General features: G+C 40.7%; 1 protein-coding gene across 4 annotated transcripts in view; it reads right to left on the bottom strand.

Annotated features, from left to right (window-relative positions):
* Npr3 (natriuretic peptide receptor 3) overlaps nucleotides 1–24,047 on the bottom strand; it is a 70,302-nt gene that overhangs the window by 36,743 nt on the left and 9,512 nt on the right. For all 4 annotated transcript variants that reach the window (XM_028884423.2, XM_028884420.2, XM_028884421.2 and 1 more), the window contains exons 2-3: nucleotides 21,780–21,902; nucleotides 10,614–10,780 (exon numbers count right to left, since the gene is read on the bottom strand). In XM_028884423.2, coding sequence (XP_028740256.1) covers nucleotides 10,614–10,780; nucleotides 21,780–21,894 — 282 coding nt within the window. In that variant the 5' untranslated portion in view covers nucleotides 21,895–21,902. The remainder of the gene's footprint in view (nucleotides 1–10,613; nucleotides 10,781–21,779; nucleotides 21,903–24,047) is intronic.

Genomic DNA, 24,047 nt, shown 5'->3' with positions numbered 1-24,047 from the left:
GCCTCCAAGCACTGGAGACATGGGTAAGCTCTGAATGCAGTGCACAGTGGGGATAAAAACAACAGGACTTACTGGAAGTCTGTACAAATGCTTAAAAATTCACATCCGGGCTTGGGAGATGGCTCAGTCAGTACAGTACTTACCTTGTAAGCATATGGACCTGGGTTTAATCCCAAGAATTCAGGTGAAAAAGCCAAGCATGACCAAGAAGGCAAAGACATCGCTCAGGCTTTCTGTCTAGCCAGTCTAGCCTAGTTGGCCAGTTCCAGGCCAGTGAGAAACCCTGTCTTCAAAAAACAGGTGGATGGTACCTAAAGAATGATATCCCAGGTTTTCCTCTGGCTTTACATGCATGTATGCATATATATTGCACCTGCACCTGCACACACACACACACACACACACACGGCGCACACACACACACACACACACACACACACACACACACAAAGAGTCAGATCCTTCCCCAAGCTTACACAGAAAAGAAATTATTCCTCCCCCATCCTGGCAGTAGACAAGTGTGTCACTGAGTAAAGATGTAAGAGCAGAAGACTGTGCCTGGAACAGACGGAGGGTAGGTGAAGTACAAAGTTGAGAATGATGTTAAAAGTTGTAAGTCTGGGATCTTGGGTGATACTCCTCCCTAGCTCCCAGAAAGTAATATGGCCTAATGACTTTCTAGAAGGGTTAGAAGAGAATTTTTTAATGAAATTGACCAACCTGAGAGAAGATGGACTCAAAGTAGTAATATTTGGGATAATTCTTCGGGATGGCTAAGTTGATACTCTTGGAATTACAATACAGTCCACCATTAGACAGGTTTATTATGTATCCAGAGCCCTGGGAAGTGCTGAAGGAAGCACTCAGAACAACATTTAAGAAACACTTCTGGAGGGGCAGTGGTGGCGCACGCCTTTAATCCCAGCACTCGGGAGGCAGAGGCAGGTGGATCTCTGTGAGTTTGAGGCCACCCTGGTCAATAGAGTGAGTTCCAGGACAGCCAGAGGTACACAGAGAAACCCTGTTTTGAAAATAAAAGAAAGAAAGAAAAAGAAAAAGACAGAATGTCATTTAATATGTTTTGGATAGAAAAAGATATACCTAAGTTGTCTATTAAATTATGACAATCAATTACAAAATAAGCCCCATCTTTAGATAATTAAATGAATAAAACATATGCTCTAGGATTAATGGAAGGGATACAAGGAGCTGAGTTTCCATATCCAAGAATCAAAGTCAAGGTGCTGCTTTGAATTAGGGAGCCTCTCAGGAAACAAGAGAAAGATATGATGTTTTTCTTTGTCTTTCTTTTTTCTAATTTCTTTTTAATTTTTGGTTCTTAAAGACAATGTCTTGTACCACAGTCTTGGCTGGCCCAGAACTCACTATGTTGCGCAGGCTGACCTGGAACTTGTGGTGATCCTCCTGTTTTGTTTCTCAAGTACCAAGATCATGGACATGCACCACCACACCTGCCTAAAAAGCTCCTGAAAATCAAAACTATAGCAGACATTTTAAAATCCAGTAGTTTGGAAGATAAAGTTAAGATAATCTCTCAAAAAGGAAAAGAAAAAGGCAGAACTGGAAAAATCACACTTGCTTTGACAGCATATATACTAGAAGATGAAAGAGAAAATAACAGAACCAGCTATGGATGGCTAAAGCTAAATTCTAAGAGTTACAGAAGAAGAGTACTAAAGGCACAGCAGCAAGATTTTTAAATACTCACACCAATCCCAGCATGGCAGCTCACATATTTAATCCCAGCACTCAGAAGGCTAAGAGGGTAAGTTCGCCACAAACTCCAAACCAGTCTGGGCTACATAGAGAGTTCCAGCCCAGCCAGGGCTACAATGCCAGACTCTGTCCCCAAACAACAAAATGTAAAAAATAAATAAACAAACAAATTCAACCCAGGACCCATCATTATAAATTTTCAGATCACTCATCAGTCCAGTTTTCTGTTTGTCTGCCCTCTAATTCACTTCCCTTCCTCCTTCTGCTTCACTTTGCTCCACACACAGAAAGATAACTCCTCCTGGTTGTGTGTCACTGTTATGTGGCTCCTGGTTACTTTGGTCAATATGGATCACAGAACCAAAAGGAAGAAGAAAGCCAGGATATGTCTCCCCCACTCTTTCTTTGTCTTGAGTAATACCTCTGGCAAAGACTGTATTTATTCCATCCTTCTTGCTTTTAGAGGCAGCCCTAACTTTGGGGACCTATTGAAAATCTCTCTTTCTTGGTCCTTCTAGCTCTAGGATCTAGTGACTTTCTGCTATTTCTAATCTCTGGCTTGTTTTACTATTCCATTGGAATCTCAACTCTTCCAACACCTTGAACTCCGTTCCTTCTATTAAACTCCTGCTGAATTGCTCTATTTCTGACTAGATCCTCAATGATACAATCAATCATACAGAGAAAATACTAAAAGCCTCTAAGGAGAAAAAGAAAATAACATTTAAAAAAATCAGAATGGCAACAATAAGAGCTACAAAAACAATAGGTAATGACATCAAAGTCTTGAGAGAAAATAATCTTCAACCTATAATTTTATACCCAGCTAAGCTGTCAACTGAACGTTTCAATAATTATTATTATAACAATATAATAATAATATTATTATCATACAAAATGTTTTCTGATGTGAAAAGTATCAAAAAATCCCATTAATGCCTGTTTTCTTCAAAACAAACAAGTATTTTAAGAACAAAAAAGGAGATATGATATCCAAGAAAAGGGTCACACAATGCAAGAGAGAAAAAGGCAGCTCCAAACTGATGTTATAAAATAAACTATTCCAAACTGGAGCAGAGAAATAAGGTTAAAATGTTAATATTGTTATGTAAAATATTTTACTGAATCAATAAAAATGAAATAGTGAGAACTATATGAGAGCAAATAAGAAAATTGTCATTAAACTCCAGAGAAGGTACTAGAGAAACAACAGGTACTCATAAAGCAATATATAACTATGCTGTAAGCATACATGGGCATAATGAAAAAAGGCCCTGAAAATCATTTTTTAGCTTTTCTTCACTTTGTTTTGTAAAAACCTCTTTAACAGGAAACTGTATTATAAAATATTGGGAGTATAGAAGGAAAAGAAAATACTAACAGAAAAGAGTATGTCAAATAATTTAATCTTTTCTCCATTTCAGGAATCAGGATATAACACCAAAATTTCAATATCAAGATCAACAATATAGTCAATTTTAAAAGCACGCAGGCAACATCAGGAAAACATTAACAATAATCATCTCTGTGTAGTCAGAAGCCCAGGAGGGAGGAACGAGGGCAGAATTCGTGTATGTCTATAATTTTTATGGTACTATAAATTATCTTTAATTAAATGTACTACTTTTTTCATTCATTGTATCATGTCCTTTCAGTCTGGAAAGCAATGTGTTATTTTTATTTAAACAACTTCAGGGAAAGAAGGTGAAGTTCACCTAAGGAGAAAGACAACTGTTAAAGGGCCAGTGGGTAAATAAGGTCTCAAAAGTGCCAAACACAATAGGAAGAATGGACTGAGGCCAGGAGTGGGATTTACAGGAAGGAGAACCCCAGGATGCTGCCAGGGCCAAAAAAGTGTCTGCAACTTTGGCTCACACAGTCCTAAGAAACAGTAGTGAGAGCAGGTCTTGAGTCAGCTGACTCACTAGTCCAGAATGAGTGAGTGAGTGAGTGAGTGAGTGAGTGAGTGAGTGAGTGAGTGAGTGAGTGGATTCCTCTTTCATCTCAGAAATAAAACTAATGATTTCTCTAATATATGATTAGATATGACTTGAGCATTTTCTTCATTTTTATCTGGGAAAATGATTTTTTTTTTCAGTGTAACCCTGCACGAACATTAGTCTTATCCATGTGAATGAACAGGACTCAGGACAAATGATATACTAACCAGCCAGAGCCATGGTCGTGATTTCCACCTTTTTTCTACACAGATCCCATCAATGAAACACTGGCTCCTCTCTCCAGATAGATACACTGTGCACTTACAAGGTCTGATATGTAGTCACAAAAAGTTAACACATAATAAGGCAGGAAACCTTCATCCCCTTAAAGTGCTTATGAAAAGCTGGAAGCCTGTGAAAGGGCCCACAGTTTCGGTTTTTCTTCTGGAGAAGGCTGTCCAGACTGCTACAAGTACCACCCGTATGTCACCGTGCTGAGGAACATGACATTTTCTGTGTACTGACACAAAGATGCATCTCTTATGGGAACCCCAGAGCTCAAAGCTGTGGGTATTTTATTCTTACTCATGAGTTTTTAGAGGCTCAGGATTCCATCTGGGAGCACTCACTTTCCAGGATCAAGTGCTCCCCAGAGAACTTAATAGACAGCATCTGATAATCAAGAAAATAAGGGAAAAGGGTGACTGCAGTTGAAGAGGACATTGAATCTTAGCCACACTTTGTCAAACACGTGAAAGAGTAAAGGGAAAATGATACGTTCAAAGTGTGTGCTTTGGACTTGTGGGTACAGAGAAAAGGAGGAAATGCTTCAGCCTGTGGACCCGGCCAGGCTCACACAGAGGGCCTGATACACTTAATCTTTGGGTCATAAGTTTACCTCCTTATTGGGCACATCGTTGTTAAAAGGATCAGACTGATGTAGTGGAAAAAGAAAGTCACTGGCCCCGGAGTCAGGGGACACAACTAATCTCATCTTGGCCGCCACACAGCGCATTCTAAAACCAAATACCAGCACTCCGGAATTGGAACCACTCTTAGGGCAGAGACTAGGCAGCTCCATTAAAATGCCCTTGAGTGAGAGCCAATGCACACGTAGGTGACTCAATACAAACCAATGGCAAAGGCCAGGCAAGGCACTTGGCAAAACCTTGTCTGAGCCAGATCTTGAGCCACAAGGGCTTCTTCAATGGGACATGACTTGTCAGTCGGGATTACTAGTGACCCCAAGGAGTCTTCAGAAGCCCTGGGGTGGACCCTTTTACCACTCTGACACCATCTCCTACAGCGTTAGTGAATAGGAACCCCTGGCTCTGTATTCCTAAGGAGGTCAATACACAAACCCATGGCTGATGGGCATCGCTGTACGAAGACACACACTGGGGAAGGCTAACACACCTCCCTGAGCCTTGGTATTGGCCATTGGAAGGAGAAGAGGTTGGGATTAATGTCTTTCCAGTTCATTAATAACTTTCCAGTTCATTAAAAACAGTAAGCACAATACTAGTTGAGTATCCCTTGCCTAAAATGTTTAGGACCATAAGTATGATTCAGGGTTCGGATTTTTTTTTTCAATTTTGGTAAAAAAAAAAAAATATATATATATATATATACACACACACACAACACACACACACACACACACACACACACATTGGGAGGTGGGATCCAAGTCTAACTACAAAATACAATGATTCCTATACACCTTATACATGTGGTTTGAAGGCAAATTTGTACAATATCTTAACTGACCCTGCATTTTGACTGGAAGCCACCACAAGATGTGAGTTCTCCATTTGTGATATCAGGCCAGCACTCAAAGTTTCTGATTTTAGACAATTTCGGAGTTCAAAAGTTTTGCATTATGGACTCAAAATAGCTTATAACAGTTGCCTTTGTCATCTGCTCCTATGTGCCAAGCATACAAGGAGAAGATGTAAGAATAACCAGAAACAGGCATGGCTCCTACTCACAGAGCTTGGCAGAGACCAAAGTCCACCAGAAGATCCCACACATGGGTGTATAATCACAGCTGAGAGAAGTACTCTGATGGAAAGGGACTGTACAGGGAGGTAGTATGGCTATCAGGACAAACCATCCTGGGAAAGTGGTATTTGGCTTGATATCTGAAAGATAAGTAGAACCACTAAAAGCATGAGGCACCAGAAGCATCAAGCTAGGAATGTAAGAAATAAGAATAGTAGTTACCATGCACTGAATGCTTACTAGATGCCTAGTGCTGTGATGGATATTATTTATATTCGTTCTTGGGTCTTTTGGTAACTTTACTAGTTATTTTCTTCATGATCTAGTCAATAAACTAAGGCAGAGTTCACAAACATGTCCAAGATAAGAATTATCTAAAGACAGGGCCACATCTATACAACTCCATGTTTTACTTGTGTCATTTTGCTTGAAATAAGGTCTTACTATGTAGCCCAGGCTGGCCTCAAACTGAAAATTGTCCTGCCTCTGCCCCCTAAGTGCTGATATTACAACCTGGGACTCAAAGATGCATATTTAATCACTGTACCATACTGCCTTCAGTGATGGCCACTGGGCCCCATTAAAGCATGATAATGGACATGGCATAAGCTTCTATCAGGTTCATAAGTAAGAGGACAGTGTATGTTTGTAACATTATATTAACCTTAAAGAATACATATGGGGGATCTAAGACATATGCAGTAATAACTAAACAACTAGTCAGGTGTTCAGCACCCACATTCTCAATGGCAGCCCAGCCTAAGCAATCCTATTTCTATCACACCACACATGCACCTTTCAACCACCCACCATAGTTTGGTAGACCATAAAGGGACATTTGGTCCAGGGTGGCTCATTTGCAGGCTTCCAGTAGCCTTTGAAAGGACTAGGCTTGAAAAGTTCCACCAAGCTGTTATACTTCTCCAAAGTATGATCCAGGAAAGGGGAGACTGGAGTTACTCCAGGAAGGCAGAACTAACCAAGAAAACTCTAGTAGTGTGATTCATCGATTTAAATCTGGTTGATGTAATCATCGACAGGACCTAGAATTACCTAGGAGACAAGCCTCTGAACATAGTTGCAAAGGATTCTCCCTCTAGGTCCAGTTAATTGACGTGAAAAGACACCTTAAGTGTGGGCAACACCATTCCATGGCCTGGACTCCCCAGAATACATAAGAAAGAAAGAAAGAAAGAAAGAAAGAAAGAAAGAAAGAAAGAAAGAAAGAAAGAAAGAAAGAAAGAAAGAAAGAAAGAAAGAAAGAAAGAAAGAAAGAAAGAAAGAAAGAAAGAAAGAAATCAAGGCATTGGATGGAAATTCAAACACGAAAATCAACAGAGGTAATAAAGCATAGAGCTTACCACTCACACTAGCATAAGTAAAACAAGAAATCTCAAGTGTTCTGAGTGCACTTTTCAGTGTCAATAACCTGACTGGCATTTTATACACAATTTGCAGATGTTACCATGGGGAAACTGGGCATTCTATGCACGGATCTCTCTGTATGGTTTCTTCCATTCCATTTATTTTTTTTTCATTGTTTTCCTTTATTTTTTGCAAATTTCATACATACGTACAATGAAAAGTGATCCTATCTGCTTCCACCCACCTCCAATCTCTTCATGCTTGGAGGCAAACATGCTCCTTCCCAACTTCATGCCTTTTTTTTATAACCCACTAAAATCCAGTTATTGCTGCCTACATATACATGCCTCCACTGGAGCTTGGGAAACCTGCTCTTGGCCACATCCTCAACAGGAAATGGCTCTCTTTCCCCTGCTTTTCTTAATTAATATTCTTTAAAGAGGGAGCAAGTGATGGAGATGAAGACCAATTTTACAAAAGCAAAGTTGTATTAATCAGGGCTGGGATAGTCCTTATCGCAAAAGCTTTGAGGATCTGAGTTCAAACTCTAGCACCCATGTAAAAATCCAAGCATAGCAGCATGCACCTGCAATCCCAGATTTGGGAGGGCAGAGACAGAAAGACGCCTGGGAGTGACTGACCAGCCAGTCTAGCCGAATCAACGAGCACCAGGTTCTGTGAGAAATGCTGCCTCAATAAATAAATGAGATGGAGAGTAAGGAAGACGTCCTACATTAACATGCTGACCTCAACATACATGTACACACACAGACACACATGCTCGAGCACACATATGCCACACATACACATAAAAAATTGAATTAACGCATCCAAGTTTAGTAAGCAAAAATATAAAATCATTGTACCATAAAATAGTCAAATCATTTTGCTATTAAAAGAAATCATTGTTATTCTGTCCTTCCAATGCTGCCATATAGTTTGTTTCAAAAAAAATTACTTTCATATATTTCCATTTTTGAAAAGATCATATCTTTTACAGGGGTGCTGGCAACATGCTAATATGAATGTGACTAAAAAATGTAAAGTTGGATCAGGGGTTTCATTCCATTTACAATGCTAAAACAAAACTTCAGAGGCACAAGGCCCTTCCTCACCCTGGACGAGGCAATCCATGTGTGTGCCATTTTTTTGTTTCAGTTATCCTAAGAAAACATGTCACTTAAGAAAAGCAGGAAACCTCCAGGCATGTTGGCACATGCCTTTAGTCCCAGCACTCTAGAGGCAGAGGCAGGAGGATCTCTGGGTTCAAGGCAGTCTGGTTTACACAGTGAGATTCTGTCTCAAAAAAAAAAAAAGGAAGGAAGGAAGGAAGGAAGGAAGGAAGGAAGGAAGGAAGGAAGGAAGGAAGGAAGAAAGAAAGAAAGAAAGAAAGAAAGAAAGAAAGAAAGAAAGAAAGAAAGAAAGAAAGAAAGAAAGAAAGAAAGAAAGAAAGAAGAAAGGCAGAAAACCTTCACCAAAGAAAAAATAAAAGGGAATTTCTCAATCTGAGATGCTCTATCGCGCCCCACATAGTAAGCACCAGCCAGAAAAATGATGTCATCTGTAGTGACACAAACAGATAAGAAATCTGTTGCATGCTCTTTCATTTTAAAGTTTACACAACTCAGTACATGTTGGAATGCTCACCAGTGCCCTAAAAGTTATCATTTAATATATTTTATTTGCATTCAACATACTTTTAATTTAATTCAACTAAATACAATTTTAATGAAGCTGTAGACACATCAGCATAAGCGTTAAGAAATAGAAGCATTAAAAGGAAACAAATCAGACCCTGCTCACAGACCACGTGCTTGGGGGGGAGAAGCACGGTGCAAATGGGGGTCACCAAACCACGTGATTGTCGGGGGAAAGCATAGTGTAGATGAGAACCAATGGGTCCACCAAACTTGCTGGCTGTGAGATACACACAGAGGTGCAGAGCCCATGTCGGGCTCTGTGAACTCAGTTCTAGACAGACAGATAGGACAGCCCGTGGATGCAAACATGAGAAGCTAAAGGTCTTGAAAGAAAGCTGAGTCTGCGGAATGCATTCAGATTGAAGAAGCATCTCCCACGGCACTGGTCTAGACGCCTTGTGGGCCCAGGCTCCTGACTCTGGTTCTTTTGCTCTCTCCCACAACACACCACAGACTTAGAAGCCACTGGTGCTCAAAAGCACTGCATGGAAAAGTAAAGTGGAGTGTTGGGGGGAGAGGGAGGAGAGAGAGAGAGAGAGAGAGAGAGAGAGAGAGAGAGAGAGAGAGAGAGAGAGAGAGAGCGCGAGCGAGCGACCTGGATTTGACTCCCAAAACTGAGAAAAAAGAAAGAAAAGGAAAATGAATGTATCTTCAGAACTAGAATAAATTGTTATAATTACCCCAATTCTACTTAAAATTATAGATTTTATTTATTTTAAAAGCCAAGCAGCATGGAAAGGCAGAATTATAATTCATGGATGCAAATACTTTTGAAAACACTAGACTCAGGTTAGGAAAATACTAAGAATTTTTTCAGTAACAATGTCTTCTTAATGAGACCTTGCTTGGACTACAATTGAAACGAGATTTAGCTTTCTGACCAAGAATAAGGGATAATCCTGAATATCCAAGAAGTATATTGAGAAGCCAACTGTTGTCCAGTGAGTCTCATTAATGTCAGATAACATATGATGAAATAATTGAACTTTAACAACTTCAGGGAGAAATCCAAACCAATCAACACTGTCCCTGAGTTTTCAAATCTTATGGTTAATATGGACCATTAGGTAAAATAGTACATAAATTGCCTTTATATTTTCATTATTGTCAGGGAAGGGAAGACAGACCAGCATGCCCACCCTAGGCCACTAACTCAAAAGTCCTCTACTCGTCCTGTTCTGAGAAAGAGTTTGCCTTTATGACACTGTGGACATCTCAGAAACATAACTAAAAGTTCCAAAGGCTGCCCAAACAATAGCCCCCAGGGAGGGGCTTGACCCTTAGCCCAGGACCAAGCATCTTTAAGATGAATTAGTAACAAGAACACTACTGGAGTGGGAAGACCTAGAACACCCAAGTAGGAAGCAGCTTGCCGCAGAAGAAAAAAAAAAAACTCCACTGCCCTGCAGGAGACATGAGCAAACCAACCAAGAAGAGGACACAGATTGTCAAAAGAAAGAGGCTGAAAAACCTAAAATATCTCTGCCACCAAGGCTTGGGCAAATTAGCCGGGCAAAACTTGGGCATCCCTTCAACCGCCTCCTCCCAACACCCTTCTTGCTTAGTAAATGCCGGGAGTCCACAGACACCCTGCTCTGCATTACAGGTCCCCAGGAAAAGGCAGTTTTCCATCCTGCAGCTGCTGCAAAGAAGTGTGAGTGAGTGACAGCAGCGATGATGGGATGGAGGGGGCGCGGGGGCGGGGGGGAGTGGCCAGGAAAGAAACACACACAGAAGGCAACAGCGGCATTCAGACTTGAACTCGGAATTTTTGAATGGCTCAGAATGGGATACTTTGTCACCTCTGGTTTAATTAGAAGCTTGTTTGCAGGATGCTGAAGGGCGAGGCTCATAATCAAGCACTTACGTAATCCTCCTCATTGAGTCCTTGTTTCTCAACAGAACTTTTCACCTCCATGGAAAACTTCTCAAACTCAGGTTTCACGGTCCTCAGTAGGGTGACTGTTTGCAGGGATGAGTAGGCTTGCTTAGCTTCAAAGTCGTGTTTGTCTCCTCTCTTCCACGAGCCATCTCCTACGGGAGAAATGAAAATATTTATAATTCCAAGCCAGTCACCATAAAGAGGCCATTCTCTCTTCTCAACTGCAATGTGTCCCTACATGGTAGTTTTGACAGCTGAGGCAAAGAGGTATTGTCATCGTTTTGCACTTGGGTGTGATGTGACAATGTCAAAATCATTAAAGGAGAAGGAGTCTCTATGGACACCTGTCCCTTTGAAATGTGAGAGAGACAGACAAGCTCCGTTGATGTAACTGTCTTAGAATAACCATGGAACTGCAATTGTCAGCCCCCACCCCACCTCACCCCAGCCCCAGAGCTGCGACATGGCAGAAGCAAAGGAAAGTGTTGGTTCCTTTCCATTCATACATACTTTCATTCCCTTCAATCCATTATGGAGGTGAACTAAGTCTATTATTACACTGTTCAGTCCTGGAATGGCAGGTTACAGTAAGGCATGAGGATGGATTGCATGCAACTGAGTTAGGACTGTTCAACTTCTTTCATCACCCTGGGATGAAAAGTGGCTTGCGTGGACTTGAGGGTTTATATCTGTATGGTATTGGCAGCATCACCAAAATTACTCATGAAACAACGCTAAATCAGTGTGTAAAGTATAATGAATATTTTGAGCATAAATAATAACAGATAGATGATTGATGATAGGTAATAGAGACATACACACACACATAAATACATAGATGATGGATGGATGATAGCTATCCTAAACACTTTTTATGCATAAACTCAATCCTCATGATATCCTTCCTACATGACAGATAAGGAAACTGAGGCACAGAGACACTGAGGAGCCTGTTGCTTCACAGCTCCTGCCTCACAAAAGTGAATGCTATCACCTGAGTAAGTATCCTTCTCTTCTCTTGATTTCATCTTTGCTGCTTGAAGACAGTGTAGACCTCTATCTTATGATAAAAGCTTCTCTTCGAATGAATAATCATAATAAACCCTGGAGCTCTCTGAAAACAGGGCTGCAACCTGATACAGTACCATGAAAGTTAACTGTACACCTTAAGCCCCAGTCTCCGATGATGGCTCGAACCTCACAGCTCAATGCCAATGAGACCTCGTGGAACCTCATGGGACCTCTGAGCATGTGGACAGGTCTATAGTACTCACTCTACAGTTCCAGAAGGTCAGTGAAGAATGAATGACTCTGGGATCTCACCTCAACTTGAGCCATATGCATCCGAATTATGTGCATGGTACATGCATAGCTCTACAACAGCCAGAGACAACATCGTAAAAAGTCTTCAACAGTTTCCACCAAATTTGAGAAAGAGATTTGAACCAAGTAAACAACCAAATAGCATACTATCAGAGTGGGGAACAGAAAAACAAAGCAGAAAAAAGAGGCAATGAGCTCCAGCCAGGAGCCATCTCATATGGAATTAGTCCAGTCCTAAATGTGTAAATAGGATTTTAATAGGTGGAGAAGAAAGTGGAAAGGCGTGTCTGGCAGAACCCACACCACCAGACAAAGGTGCAAATGTGCACAGCATCCAGCAGGCAGTGGATGGAAGGTGGATCTCAGTCTAGAAGATGAGAGAAGGCAGAAGAGGAGAATGTGTTTGTGGAAGCTCTCTGTTTCATCAGCGTTCTAATAATAGCAACCATTTATTCATTGCTTACCACTAAGCAATTGGGAGCTACTAAAAGATAAATAAGACAGAGCTGAGAACTTAGTGTGTTAAAGACTAAATCTGTGTTCAATGACCACAAAAATAAGTTTCAGCCACCAAACTAAATTTGACAAAAGTCATCCTCCCTCTTCCTCCTCTACTTCCTCCTGCTCTTCCTCTTTTGCAATCTCTCCCAAACCCTTAGGAGACCACAGCCTAAAAGAAGTAATGCCTGGCATTGGAGCCAGTGAGCTGTGTTCTCTGTCAAATGCAAGAGAACCCGAAAGGGTTCTCAGTCCCCAAGACCCAGACAACATAGGAGTCGCTGTCCATGAAAGACCCCAAATTCCAAGAGTCCCCATGGAGGGACCCACTTCCTACAGACATAAAATAAGCAATAATTAAATAATTCTCTTGTTTTCAATTTTATTTATTTTTAATTATATGTATATGTGCCTACTTGTTCGTAGATGCACCACATATATATATAATATATGTATATATATGGTGCATATATGTGTGTGTGTGTGTGTGTGTGTATGTATATATATACATGCCTGCAGAGAACAAAAGAGGGCATTGGATCTCCCCAAATTGGAGTTACAGGGGATGGTTGAACTGCCAAATATGGATGCTGAGACCCTAACTCAGATCCTCTGCAAGAGCAGTACACACTCTTAACTGCTGAGCCATCTCTCTAGGCCCTACTGGCTCATTTTTAATTGAATCAACGTGTCAAGACTCTGTTGAAGCTGGTATACAACATATGCTACTTCCCTATGGTACATGAGTGCCTGAATTTGACCCCAGACTCGGTTTAAGAGGGCGTAAGTAGGGGTGCTTATAAGTACTGATTTTCCTAGACAAAGAAAATTATAGTTTTCATCAATGGAGAAAAATTGATCAGTTTTCTCCAGGGACTTAAGGGAAATTCTTAACCTTGTGGGGGTCTTAGGCTGTGTTAGAAAATATGTACAGAATTATAATAGCAATTATCTCAGTAAATAAAACAGGAAGAACATATGTTTCAAAAATAAGTGAAGTCCAGTCAAATAATGTCAGCAAACATGACCTAAAATATAATAACTAGAGAGTTTTATTTTCTAGAAAAAAAAATAGAAATTATAATGCTGAATAAATTCAAACTAAACTAAGCGGGTGTCTGTTCACAGCCATAATTTCTTCAGTGAGCTCTTCTCCCACACCCTGAGGAAAGTAAAGATTGATTTGGTGTGGTGTCCTATCAGTGGAGACAAATTTAATTCAGCAGACAACTAGGTGCCTCTGGAGATTTATGAGCGGAACAGAAGAATGACAGGATGAGGACCATGCCTTAGGAAATAGCAGTGGATTAGATAAATAAATAAATAGGATTAGTGTGGGGAGCCACTGAGCATTCGCAGCCACAGTAATCCAAGCACGAGGGTAAGAGAGGTCATGTGTGGCAAGTCACAGGCCAGAAACACAATACTGGCCTCTAGGAGGTCAAGCTCACTAAGAAGTTTCCTTTTGTTTTCTCTTTCTTTCTTTCTTCCTTCCTTTCTTTCTTTCTTTTTCTTTTCTTTTCTTTTTTTGGCATTTTTGATATGTTAGTAAATTTTTTCAAAAGTATTTTTCTACTTTTATAATCATAAAAAGAGATAGAACCCACGAGAATGAAAACAAGACAACTGTACAAGAGGAATCCCAAACTCTACAATGGTTAAGGAGGGGTGGTCAACAGAGAGAGAGTTACGGCAAAGGGAAGAAGAAAACCAGTCATCCTTAGAAGAAAAGGCCGAGTGATGTAGAGGAGGAGGGGAAGGAATGATGGTGTGTGTTTGTGTCACTACAGAATGCCCAAAGGATACTGCCAGGCTAAGGTTAGAAACAGCTCTGAAGCCAGAGAGAGGATGGGCTAGAAAAGGCACTAGGTGCCATTTCTACACAGATCAGGGTTGGAGCCCAGGGGCTGTCTCCCCTAAAGAAGAAAGTGCAGGAGGAAGAAGAGAGGGCTGAGCACAGACTGTTGTCAGTGCGCAGAAATAGTTAGGAGATAAAGAGGCACTAACAGAACCAGGAAATGAACAGTGGTCTCAAAGCAAGGAGCATAAGATTTCCAGAAAGGAGTAGCTAGAAACCATCTGGGGCTGCCCTAGAGCTACGTCATCTCACGTAGCAGCCACCAGTTGCATGTGCTACCGTTTAAATTCAAATTAACTGAAAATTCAATTCCTTCATCACATTTCAAGTATTCAATAGTCGGCCGCATGTGGGATGTGACCAGTGGCTACCCAGGCAATACAAAATAGAATGTAGCTAGCCCAGTATGGTAGCGTGTATCTATAATGCTGGGACTCAACAAGCTGGGTTAGAGGATGACAGGTTTGAGGCCAATCTGGGCAACTAAGCAAGACCATGTACCAAAAAAGGGAGGGATGGAACAAGACAGGACAGGAAAGGGAGGAAGAGAAGAAAAAAGAAGAGAGAGAGAGGAGAGAAGGGAAGGGGAGGAAGGAAGGAAGGAAGGAAGGAAGGAAGGAAGGAAGGAAGGAAGGAAGGAAGGAAGGAAGGAAGGAAGGAAGAAAGAAAGAACATGAGGAGAATACCATTCTAATCAAACATATCAATGGAACAGGAAGTTCCATTAAACAGCACTGTTTGGAGGCATGTCCCTCACCAAGGCTAAGAAATCTGTCAATAAAGTTACTCGTAACCTTGAGGGAATGACTTTCAGGAGAGCAGTATGCACTGATATTTTTTAAAATTATGTGCATATTAGTGGTTATTTAATTACCAACTTGACAGAAGCCATAATCATCTGTCAATGAAGTCTTCATCAGAGATTGTCTAGATTCGGTTTGGTCCCCCATGTCTGAGGGATATTATCTTGATTAGTAGAAACACTCAGGCACTGCAGGTGGCATCACTACCTGGACATGGGGTTCTGGATTGTGTAAGAGTGAGGGCTGAACATTAGCACGTACCCATCAGCTCATCGTTCTTTGCTCTTGACTGTGAATGTAATGACTAACTACTTTTAAATTCCTGTCTCTTTGACTTCCCAACAATGTCAGGGTATTTTATCACAGCAAAAGGAAACAAAATTGTGTGCCTGTCTATGTGACTGTCGGCATACATGCATGTCTGTGCACACCTGCATATGCATGAAGGCCAGAAGAGGATATCAAAACCCTCAGAACTGGAATTACAGGTATACGAGGGATGCCTGGCTTGACATGTGGGTGCTGGGCTCTAAATTCCAATCCTCATGATTGGATAGCAAGGGCTTTTAAGCCCTGAGCCATCTCTTCAGGCCCTAGTGTGTATCATTTTCACAACTGTCCTAACCAAAGAATTAATAAGAAGAAAAAGAAGTCTGATCCTGAGAAGTAGGGTAGAAAAGAGGAGGGCTCTTCCCCATCGTTTCAGAGTAAGGGAAAGTATGCGCTTGGATTTGTTTTGTTTGATTTTACTACTACAGGAACTCAGCTTGCACTGAGTGAACAAAACCCAGAACATGGGAGACGGTCTGTGTTTAGCAATTCTGTGGCCAGGAAGCTGGCTCCAATGACTGTGACAACCTGCACCTATCAAGGACTGAGCACACAGTAGGCCTTCAGTGAGTGTGACCTGGAACGAAGGAATATCTGGAACGTCACACAATCTGCCCAAGAACTGAGTGCCTGTCATTCACCTACCCTGACTGCCTGCCACTGTGGCTCTTCAGCTCTAGTGACGGTGAGTGAAAGGAAAGTGCCGATCTTACCCACTCAACACTGTCCCAGCGTCACACAGTGCCAGGAGCTAGATTCCCAGACACGCCCAAGAGTACCACACACAGCTCAGTGCCATACAGCCGCTTTGCCGGCAGCAATGAATTTTTCTATTCTCACAGTAGTTCTATGAAAAAGATGGAAAGGGGATGCCTCACAAATAAGAAAACCAAGGGGCTAGGAAAGTAATCACAGAAATAGGAGCAAATGCAAGCCAGGGCCCAGGTGCTTCATCCCTGTCCCAACTATGTTCAGCTCCTCCAAGCGGAGGCTCTCCAGGATTTAAGACTGCATCTGCTGTGCACAACACATGGGTTCGAAAGAAAATGGTAGTTCAGGAAAAACAGGAGAAGTCCTGAAATGCTGCCAGACACCCACCACAGCCCAAGGATTATATGAGAATTCCTTTGTTTTTCCTCTTTGCTCCAAATTGACGTTAACGTGCATATATCATCCTTGTGGGCTAAGCGTTATAAATCCAATCCCTCCTCTTGTGTCTGTGTTCGACTTTCCTTCAGCTCTCCCCTAAAGTCCTGCTATCTAAGCTCTCAGGAAGGCGAGGTGAGTGCAGAGACCGTTCAAGCAGTTGGGATTGTGCAAGTCGCTTCCCACGGTATACCTTTGGAGAAGGTCATGAGGAAGCTAATAGGACCAGAGACAAATGCCAGCCGATGCTGTGAAAACATCTGTAAGGCAATACGATTGTCTACCCTCCAGATTTTTTTTTAAGTCCAATTTTAAAATCCCTTCAAGCACTTTAATTCCCCCGTATCGTATTATACACGGAACTCTTGTTGCCATAGAATTTAGGCAAGTCTGGAGATAAATTCTGAGGTCTCACCAAGATTGAGACATTTAGTAATCAAAGAAAATAGACACACTGTCGACTATGTTTTCTAAAAGTACCAGTGAAAACGGATGACGTGCCTCTAGTACAGAGGTTCTCAACATGTGGGTGGTGACCCCTCTGTCAGTCACATATTAGATATCTTGCAAATTAGATATTTACATTATGATTCATAACAGTAGCAAAATTAGTTATAAAGTAGCAACAAAATAATCTTATGGTTAGGGAGTCCCCACAACATGAGGAACTGTATTAAAGGGTCACGGTATTAGGAAGGTTGAGAACCACTGCTCTAGAACTAGTATACAGTTTGTGTGAGGTGCCATAGGGAAAGCTTTTGGAATCACAGCTCTGATTATGGGGGTTTAAATTATCAAAGAAGGATCTGGATCCTCTGGAATGCTGGTTCAGGTGACCCTGCCCACTGTAGGATTCCATCGGTCACTCCTGCTCCGAGGAAGAAGATGCTTCAGGGTCTGTGGAAGACACAGAAAGGTACCACACTACACCCACCATCTCTCCCTCCTTACTCACAGAATCCCACTTTGGCTTTGGAGTCCAACTGAGAATACAATTTCTGACCTGGCTCTTATCCAGCGGTAGCCAACCTCAAACAACCGGAAGTTGAGCAGAGCTTCCATGGTAGCCAACAAAGAGAACGGAGTCACCTGAAAGGATCCCTCGTCTGCTAACCTTGACCTACCTTGACTAGAATTAAGGCATGACCCCTGGCCACAGTCTTTGATAAATGGAAACAGAGACAGGAAACATAAGAAACTTGTAACAGTAATGACTTTATAGACTCAGATCCCTAACCTGGACTTCCCTCCTCCAGAGCTCTTTCAGGCAGAAGAAAGCTCTACATGTTCGTCACTCTAGTTGAGTGTAACAATTATTCACTTGCGGGTATAATTCATAATGCACGCAGCCCCTTCGGGTGGATTAGCTGAAAGTCAGTGACATCAGTAGCAGATTGTACCACATGAAACAGAACCACCATCAGAGAAAAGTTTGCAAACTTAAGTACCATTTTTAAAGTTCCATGTGCAGTGGTCAAAGCAAAGCAAGACTAACAATGAAAACCGCAAATATTTGTTACATAGTTTCCGCATTTCCTCAGGTCTGCCGGGTAGTTAACAAACATCCTCTCACGTGTTCACTTGTTGCTCAGCCTGATGTATCACCAGAAGAGACTAAGGTGGCAGGGAAGTGCAGGTTAACTCACTGTTCAAAGATTGACTTGTAGCTGTTAACTCTTAGGTCTTAGCAATTAAGACTTAGCATATGGGTCAGTCTTTCAGGCTAATTGGGATCAGAGCCCAAAGTCTGAGCAAGTGTACAGTAAAATGTAAAGTAAGGCAGATGTTATCAGAAACATCAAGAATGCATTGTGATTTGTGTGAAACCATTTTGCAACTAAATTTTCAAGAAACCAAAACTGGAGCTAAAGAGATGGCTTGTTAAGAGCAGAGGACCTGAATTTGGTTCTCAGCGCCACATGGTGGTTCACAACCAGATGCGGTCTTCGCCCTCTGTGGGCGCCATATATACATACATATACATACATAAATACATACACACATACATACATACTTACTTACTTACTTACATGCCAGGCAAACACCCACACACATAACATAAAAGACATAGATCTAAAACAAACAAACAAAATATTGAAAAGAAAACAAAAATGAATCCATGGAATAAGAAGTTTATTAATAAGAAGTTATTAATGTATAAATAAATAATCTAAATGTAAAGATATATATGCATGAGCTCTGTATTACTTTTGCAAGTTTTCTATAAGTCTAAAAGTCACAGGTTAAAGTAGTTAGTTTTTCCCAGGCATAGTGTCATATGCCTTTAATACTGGCACTTGGGAGACAGTCCAGTGGATCTCTGTGCGTTCAAGGCCAGCCTGGCCTACACAGTGAGTTCTAGGATAACCAGGGCTACATAGAGAGACTCTGTCTCAAAAAAAAATTTTTTTTTAATTTAAATTTTAAAAGTGGCTAATTTTATATTTCTAAAAATTTTAAATATAATTTTACAATGTGTATATTAAAAATAAAACTGGAAGGGGAATATTGAAGAAATGGCACAGAATAAAGAGCCCTGGCTGCTCTTCCAGAGAAGCCCGGTCTGATTCCCAGCACCCACATGACAGATCACAGCTGTCTGTAACTTGAGTTCCAGGAGATCCAATGCCCTCTTCTAGCCCCCCCCCCAGGCACCCACCAGGCACACAAGTGGTACACAGACATACATGCAAGAAAAAAAACTATATATTAAAATGATAATGATAAAATTTTAAAAATAAATAAATAAATAATGGGCCTGTACAATGGCTTAGCAAGTAAAGGCACCTGCCACCCAAACTGATGACCTGCATTCAGTCCCCAGAACTCACAAGAAGGTGGGAGGAAAGAGACAGCTCCATAAAACTGTAATCTGACCACCACATGCACACCACAGCAAGTGTATACACACACACACACACACACACACACACACACACACTAGGATAAAAACTAAAAATATAAATGTCAATAAATAAAGTTATAACTTGCAAAATTGATAAAGGATACAAGAATATAGAAAATTTCCTCATTATCCAAAAATATAAATTGGTAAAACCTCTGTATGAGGAAAGGTACCAATCCTATCAATGGTTACATATAACGATTGAGCCAACATTTGTACCTCAAAGAATTTATATTGTATAATATGTAATATATGTCTAACTGTGTGACTATTAGTGTATATACACATCAGACTATTCAATACATACTGTTCTTAATAACAAGAGGCTGGGAGCAGTGTTAATAAATAGAGATTAATTAAAGATGTACTAGGTAGGTGCACATAATATGATCATTTTATTGAAAAATATTCTTGTGAAATATGCATACATATAATAGACAAAATATATATTTTTTTCTTTAAGATACTTATTTCTAAGAAATTACAATGTAACTTTTTCTCTGAGTGGCAGAATTTTAACTTACTTTCTTCCAGTTGTTTTTATAGATTTTCCAAATTTTTTGCAATGGTCATTTATTATAATAACAGGGGAAAGCCAAAACACGAGTTTATCTGTTACACTTGTTATTAGGTACTGCATGCATAATGCATGCAAATGTGCTTGTCTCTTGATAGCATGCATTCTTATGCACCACCTTAAATTCTGTATTTCATCCTGTAAGACAGAACAGATGTTTTCCCTTTAACCTGTTTTGACCCCTGTGTTAAAGAACTCGATGCTGCAGCTGCTAGTATTATGACATCCTGGTCTTAAGTCAATGAGCGAGGGCAGCATCCCACTTAACGGAAAGGAGGAAGGGAAAGACTATAACGACAGCAAACAGCACAAAATATTGCATTTATCCTTCAAGCACCACATCTCCAGGGCTATCCATCACAGGAAGCAGTGGCTACTTTTGTTTCATCAACTTTTCTTTATTCCCCAGAAGTATGTTATATTATCTGTATATAAACAATGATCACTGCTTAAGTAAGCCAGGAAGTCAGGGCAGGAAACCAGAGTGAATGTTTAAAGGCTTGGAGCCTATCTAAATAACTATATATCATCAGCAAGCACTCGGAAGTAGAGCTCGCCATAAACATGCCATCTGTGATCTGCACATTTGCAGCTTTAGAGCTGTGTGGCTTTGAGCAGCCAGTGTGTATGTTTGAGGAAATGTCCTGTAGTCCTGAAGTGTCTACTTCCGAGAGCATCCTAACTACAGTGGAAGGAAAAGGCTTTGTATTTGTGATCATGATGAGCCCCTTAAGCATTCTTCCATTACATGGAGGACTGGAGAGATGGCTCAGGGCTTAAGAGCCCTGGCTGCTCTTCCAGAGAACCCAGATTCAACTCCCAGCATCCACATGACTTACAACAGTTTGTAACGCTAGTTCCCAGGGTATCCTATGCCCCCTATTGGCCTCTTTGGACACTGCACACATGTGATGCACAGACAGACATGTGATGCACAGACATACACCCAAACAGATACAGATAAATACTTATTTTATTTAAAAAAAAATTAATCCTCTATTACACAGACCTGGGGAGTTTCCCTAAATCCATTATAAGGAATCAAAGATGTCTTCACCTTATATGTAAGTGGCTCGTGAAATTCTACTTAAGAGAGGATTAAGGTGTAGTAAGCTACAAGAAGAGAGGGTTCCAAGTGACTTCCAAGTGCTTTTGTCAAAACTTGAAGTATTTGTTATTTTATTTTCCTATTGTGGCCTATAAGAGACACATGTGTAATATGAATAAATATTATGTATATTTATATATTGTTATATTACTAAAAGTTTTATAAAGCAATACATATGCTAACTATGGCACACATTGACATATTCTGTCCTACAGCATTATGTTCTAATCTGTTCCTGCTACCTAAAATTCCATCCCAAATCACACTTAAATTATTCTGGCAATCTACTATGACAAGGACATTTAGTGCCTGCATGTATTGTATATTCCTGTGGAGTTAGGAACGGACTATGCTGACCCACACAGAAGTTCCTTGACACCCCAGGTACATGGTGTCTTTTGCTCCCACTGGGTTCTTGGAAAAGATGAAAAGCTTGAGAAACTATGAGGCATTGTAGAAGCGCTCAGAATCGTGAATTTTCTAAAGCAAATGTGGTTCCCATAGTAACTGAAATCATATCTATAGACCTCACTAAAGCCTTTGACTCTTTCTCATCCCTCTTTCTGACATTTTAACAGAGTTGGAGAAGCTGGACACGGTTACCGTAGGAAGAACTGTTGAAGAGTTCAATGTTGAAGAAGGCGTAGTCTCCACTGGTCATGCCATGTCTGTGAACCGCCAACATGATGCTCCGAACGGTGTCACCGCTGGCACACATGATCACCACTGGGGAAAGAAACAGCGTGTGAGTCACCCAAACACATCAGGTGACAAGCGGCCCCAAACAGCCAGGTTACAACAGATGCAGAATTAGGACATCTATATAGTCTTGAAGAGCTCTTCATAAACTACCTAACTCATGGTCACCACTTATCCACAGGAGGTACAATCCCAGATCCCAGAGCATTCCCAAAAGTTTGCTAGAAAAATATACCATTTTTTCCCTCAACATACATACCTATGATAAAACTTCACTTCAAAGTTAGACACTGTGACAGATTAGCAATAGTAACTAATAATAAAATAAAACAATTATAACAATGTACTACAACAAAAGTAACTTAAAATGTATGAATTGTTTGCTTGAAGAAATTTTCATTTAAAATTTTCAAACCACATGGCTATGGGTAGCTAAATCCTAAGATGAAACCATAGATAAAAGAAATCCACAATAACTTTAACTTAGAGAAACTTAGCAAACAACACCATAACCAAGCATTAGGAGCCAGCATCCCTACAAAAACACAGACACAGTAACCTCCTGGTGGAACACACAGAAGGCCAGAAATATACAAATAGGCAAAGTGCATCTGGTCAAGGGGAAGCAGCTACAAATCCAACCTAAGAGATGGTAGGATGAATGATTCATCCATGCTCCTTAAAATACAAGTAAAAGATCTTCTGTAAGGATATCATGAGACATTTCACAGTTGGTGAAATTTGACTTAAGGTTGGTAGCTAGACAGCAGGATGTGTTCGCGTTAAAGCTCTTGTCTTTCAGGACTACTGCTGCAGTTATTTATGTAAATATCCTTGTTGTTAAATGTTTTGAGAAAGCTGGGGGTATGACTCAGTCTAGAGTCCTTGCTTAGAGTACCCACAGCTATGGGTTTGGTCCGCAGCACCACAGAAAACTGGGTGCAGTGGTATACCCCTGTAACCTCAGCTCTGTGTGGGTCATCCTTAAAATCTAAGGCCAGACTGTGTTAAATAAAACTTTGTCTCAAAAAAGGAAATGTGTTTAGTGATATAGAAGCATGATCCTGTAAATTATTCTCAAACATTTCATAACATAATATTTGTAATTTTGTATATATGTATGTTTATACAAATGCATACCAATAGTATTCATATAATAGTGGTTCGTGTCTGTAATCCCAGAACTTTGAAGGCAGAGGTAGAAGAATCATGAGTTCAAGGGGTATATAATGAGACCTTGTCTGAAAAACAAATAGATATAGATAGACAATGAATGTATGAGTAGATGGATGGTTTGTTGATTATTAGTACATATATATATATATATATATATATACATATACATACATACATAGTAAAGCAGAAAAGACAGAGGAAAGAGAGGGGAGATATGCAAAATGTTAAGACAAAATGACAAAGTATTAACAACTGGTGAAATTTGAGTGAAGTCTATAAAGCAAGAAGAGTTGGGCATGGTTGTTTGTGCCTGTAATTCCAGTACAAGGGAGACTGAGGCAGGAGGATTGCCATGAGTTTCAGGGTAGTCTGGGCTACATAGTGAGCTCTAGGCCACCTGAGCTGCATTGTAAGACACTGCTTCAAAAACAAAGCAAATGAAAACAGACAGGAGAGAATGGTGACTACGCATTCTCAGTAACACAGTGAACACATTCTCCAGGGAAAGCAGGGTGGGTGCATTCAGAAGGAACCTCTGGCAAATCAGCCATGGATGTACACCTTCTTCTGTGTTCATTTACAGACATTATTCTGAAGGAGTCCCAACACACAGAGGAAATAGATATTAAGATCTCAGAATGCAGCTGGGCGGTGGTGGTGCACACCTTTAATCCCAGTACTCGGGAGGCAGAGCCAGGCAGATCTCTGTGAGTTCGAGGCCAGCCTGGTCTACAAAGCAAGTTCCAGGAAAGGCGCAAAGCTACACAGAGAAACCCTGTCTCGAAAAAACAAAACAACAACAACAAAAAAAAAATCTCAGCATACACACACACACACACACACACACACACACACACACACACACACACATTCGCTTTCCATGTTCTCTCAGTGTGTAGTCACACTGTCAAATATAAGAGGCTCTAAATAGCTTTAAGAGATGGCTGCCCGTGACCTAGGAGTGACACAGGCCAGAGTGAAGTGGAGACGTGGCCA

This window comes from Peromyscus leucopus, chromosome 11, assembly GCF_004664715.2.
Source record: "Peromyscus leucopus breed LL Stock chromosome 11, UCI_PerLeu_2.1, whole genome shotgun sequence".
NCBI lineage: Eukaryota > Metazoa > Chordata > Mammalia > Rodentia > Cricetidae > Peromyscus > Peromyscus leucopus.
This window is presented reverse-complemented; position numbering and strand designations above follow the sequence as displayed.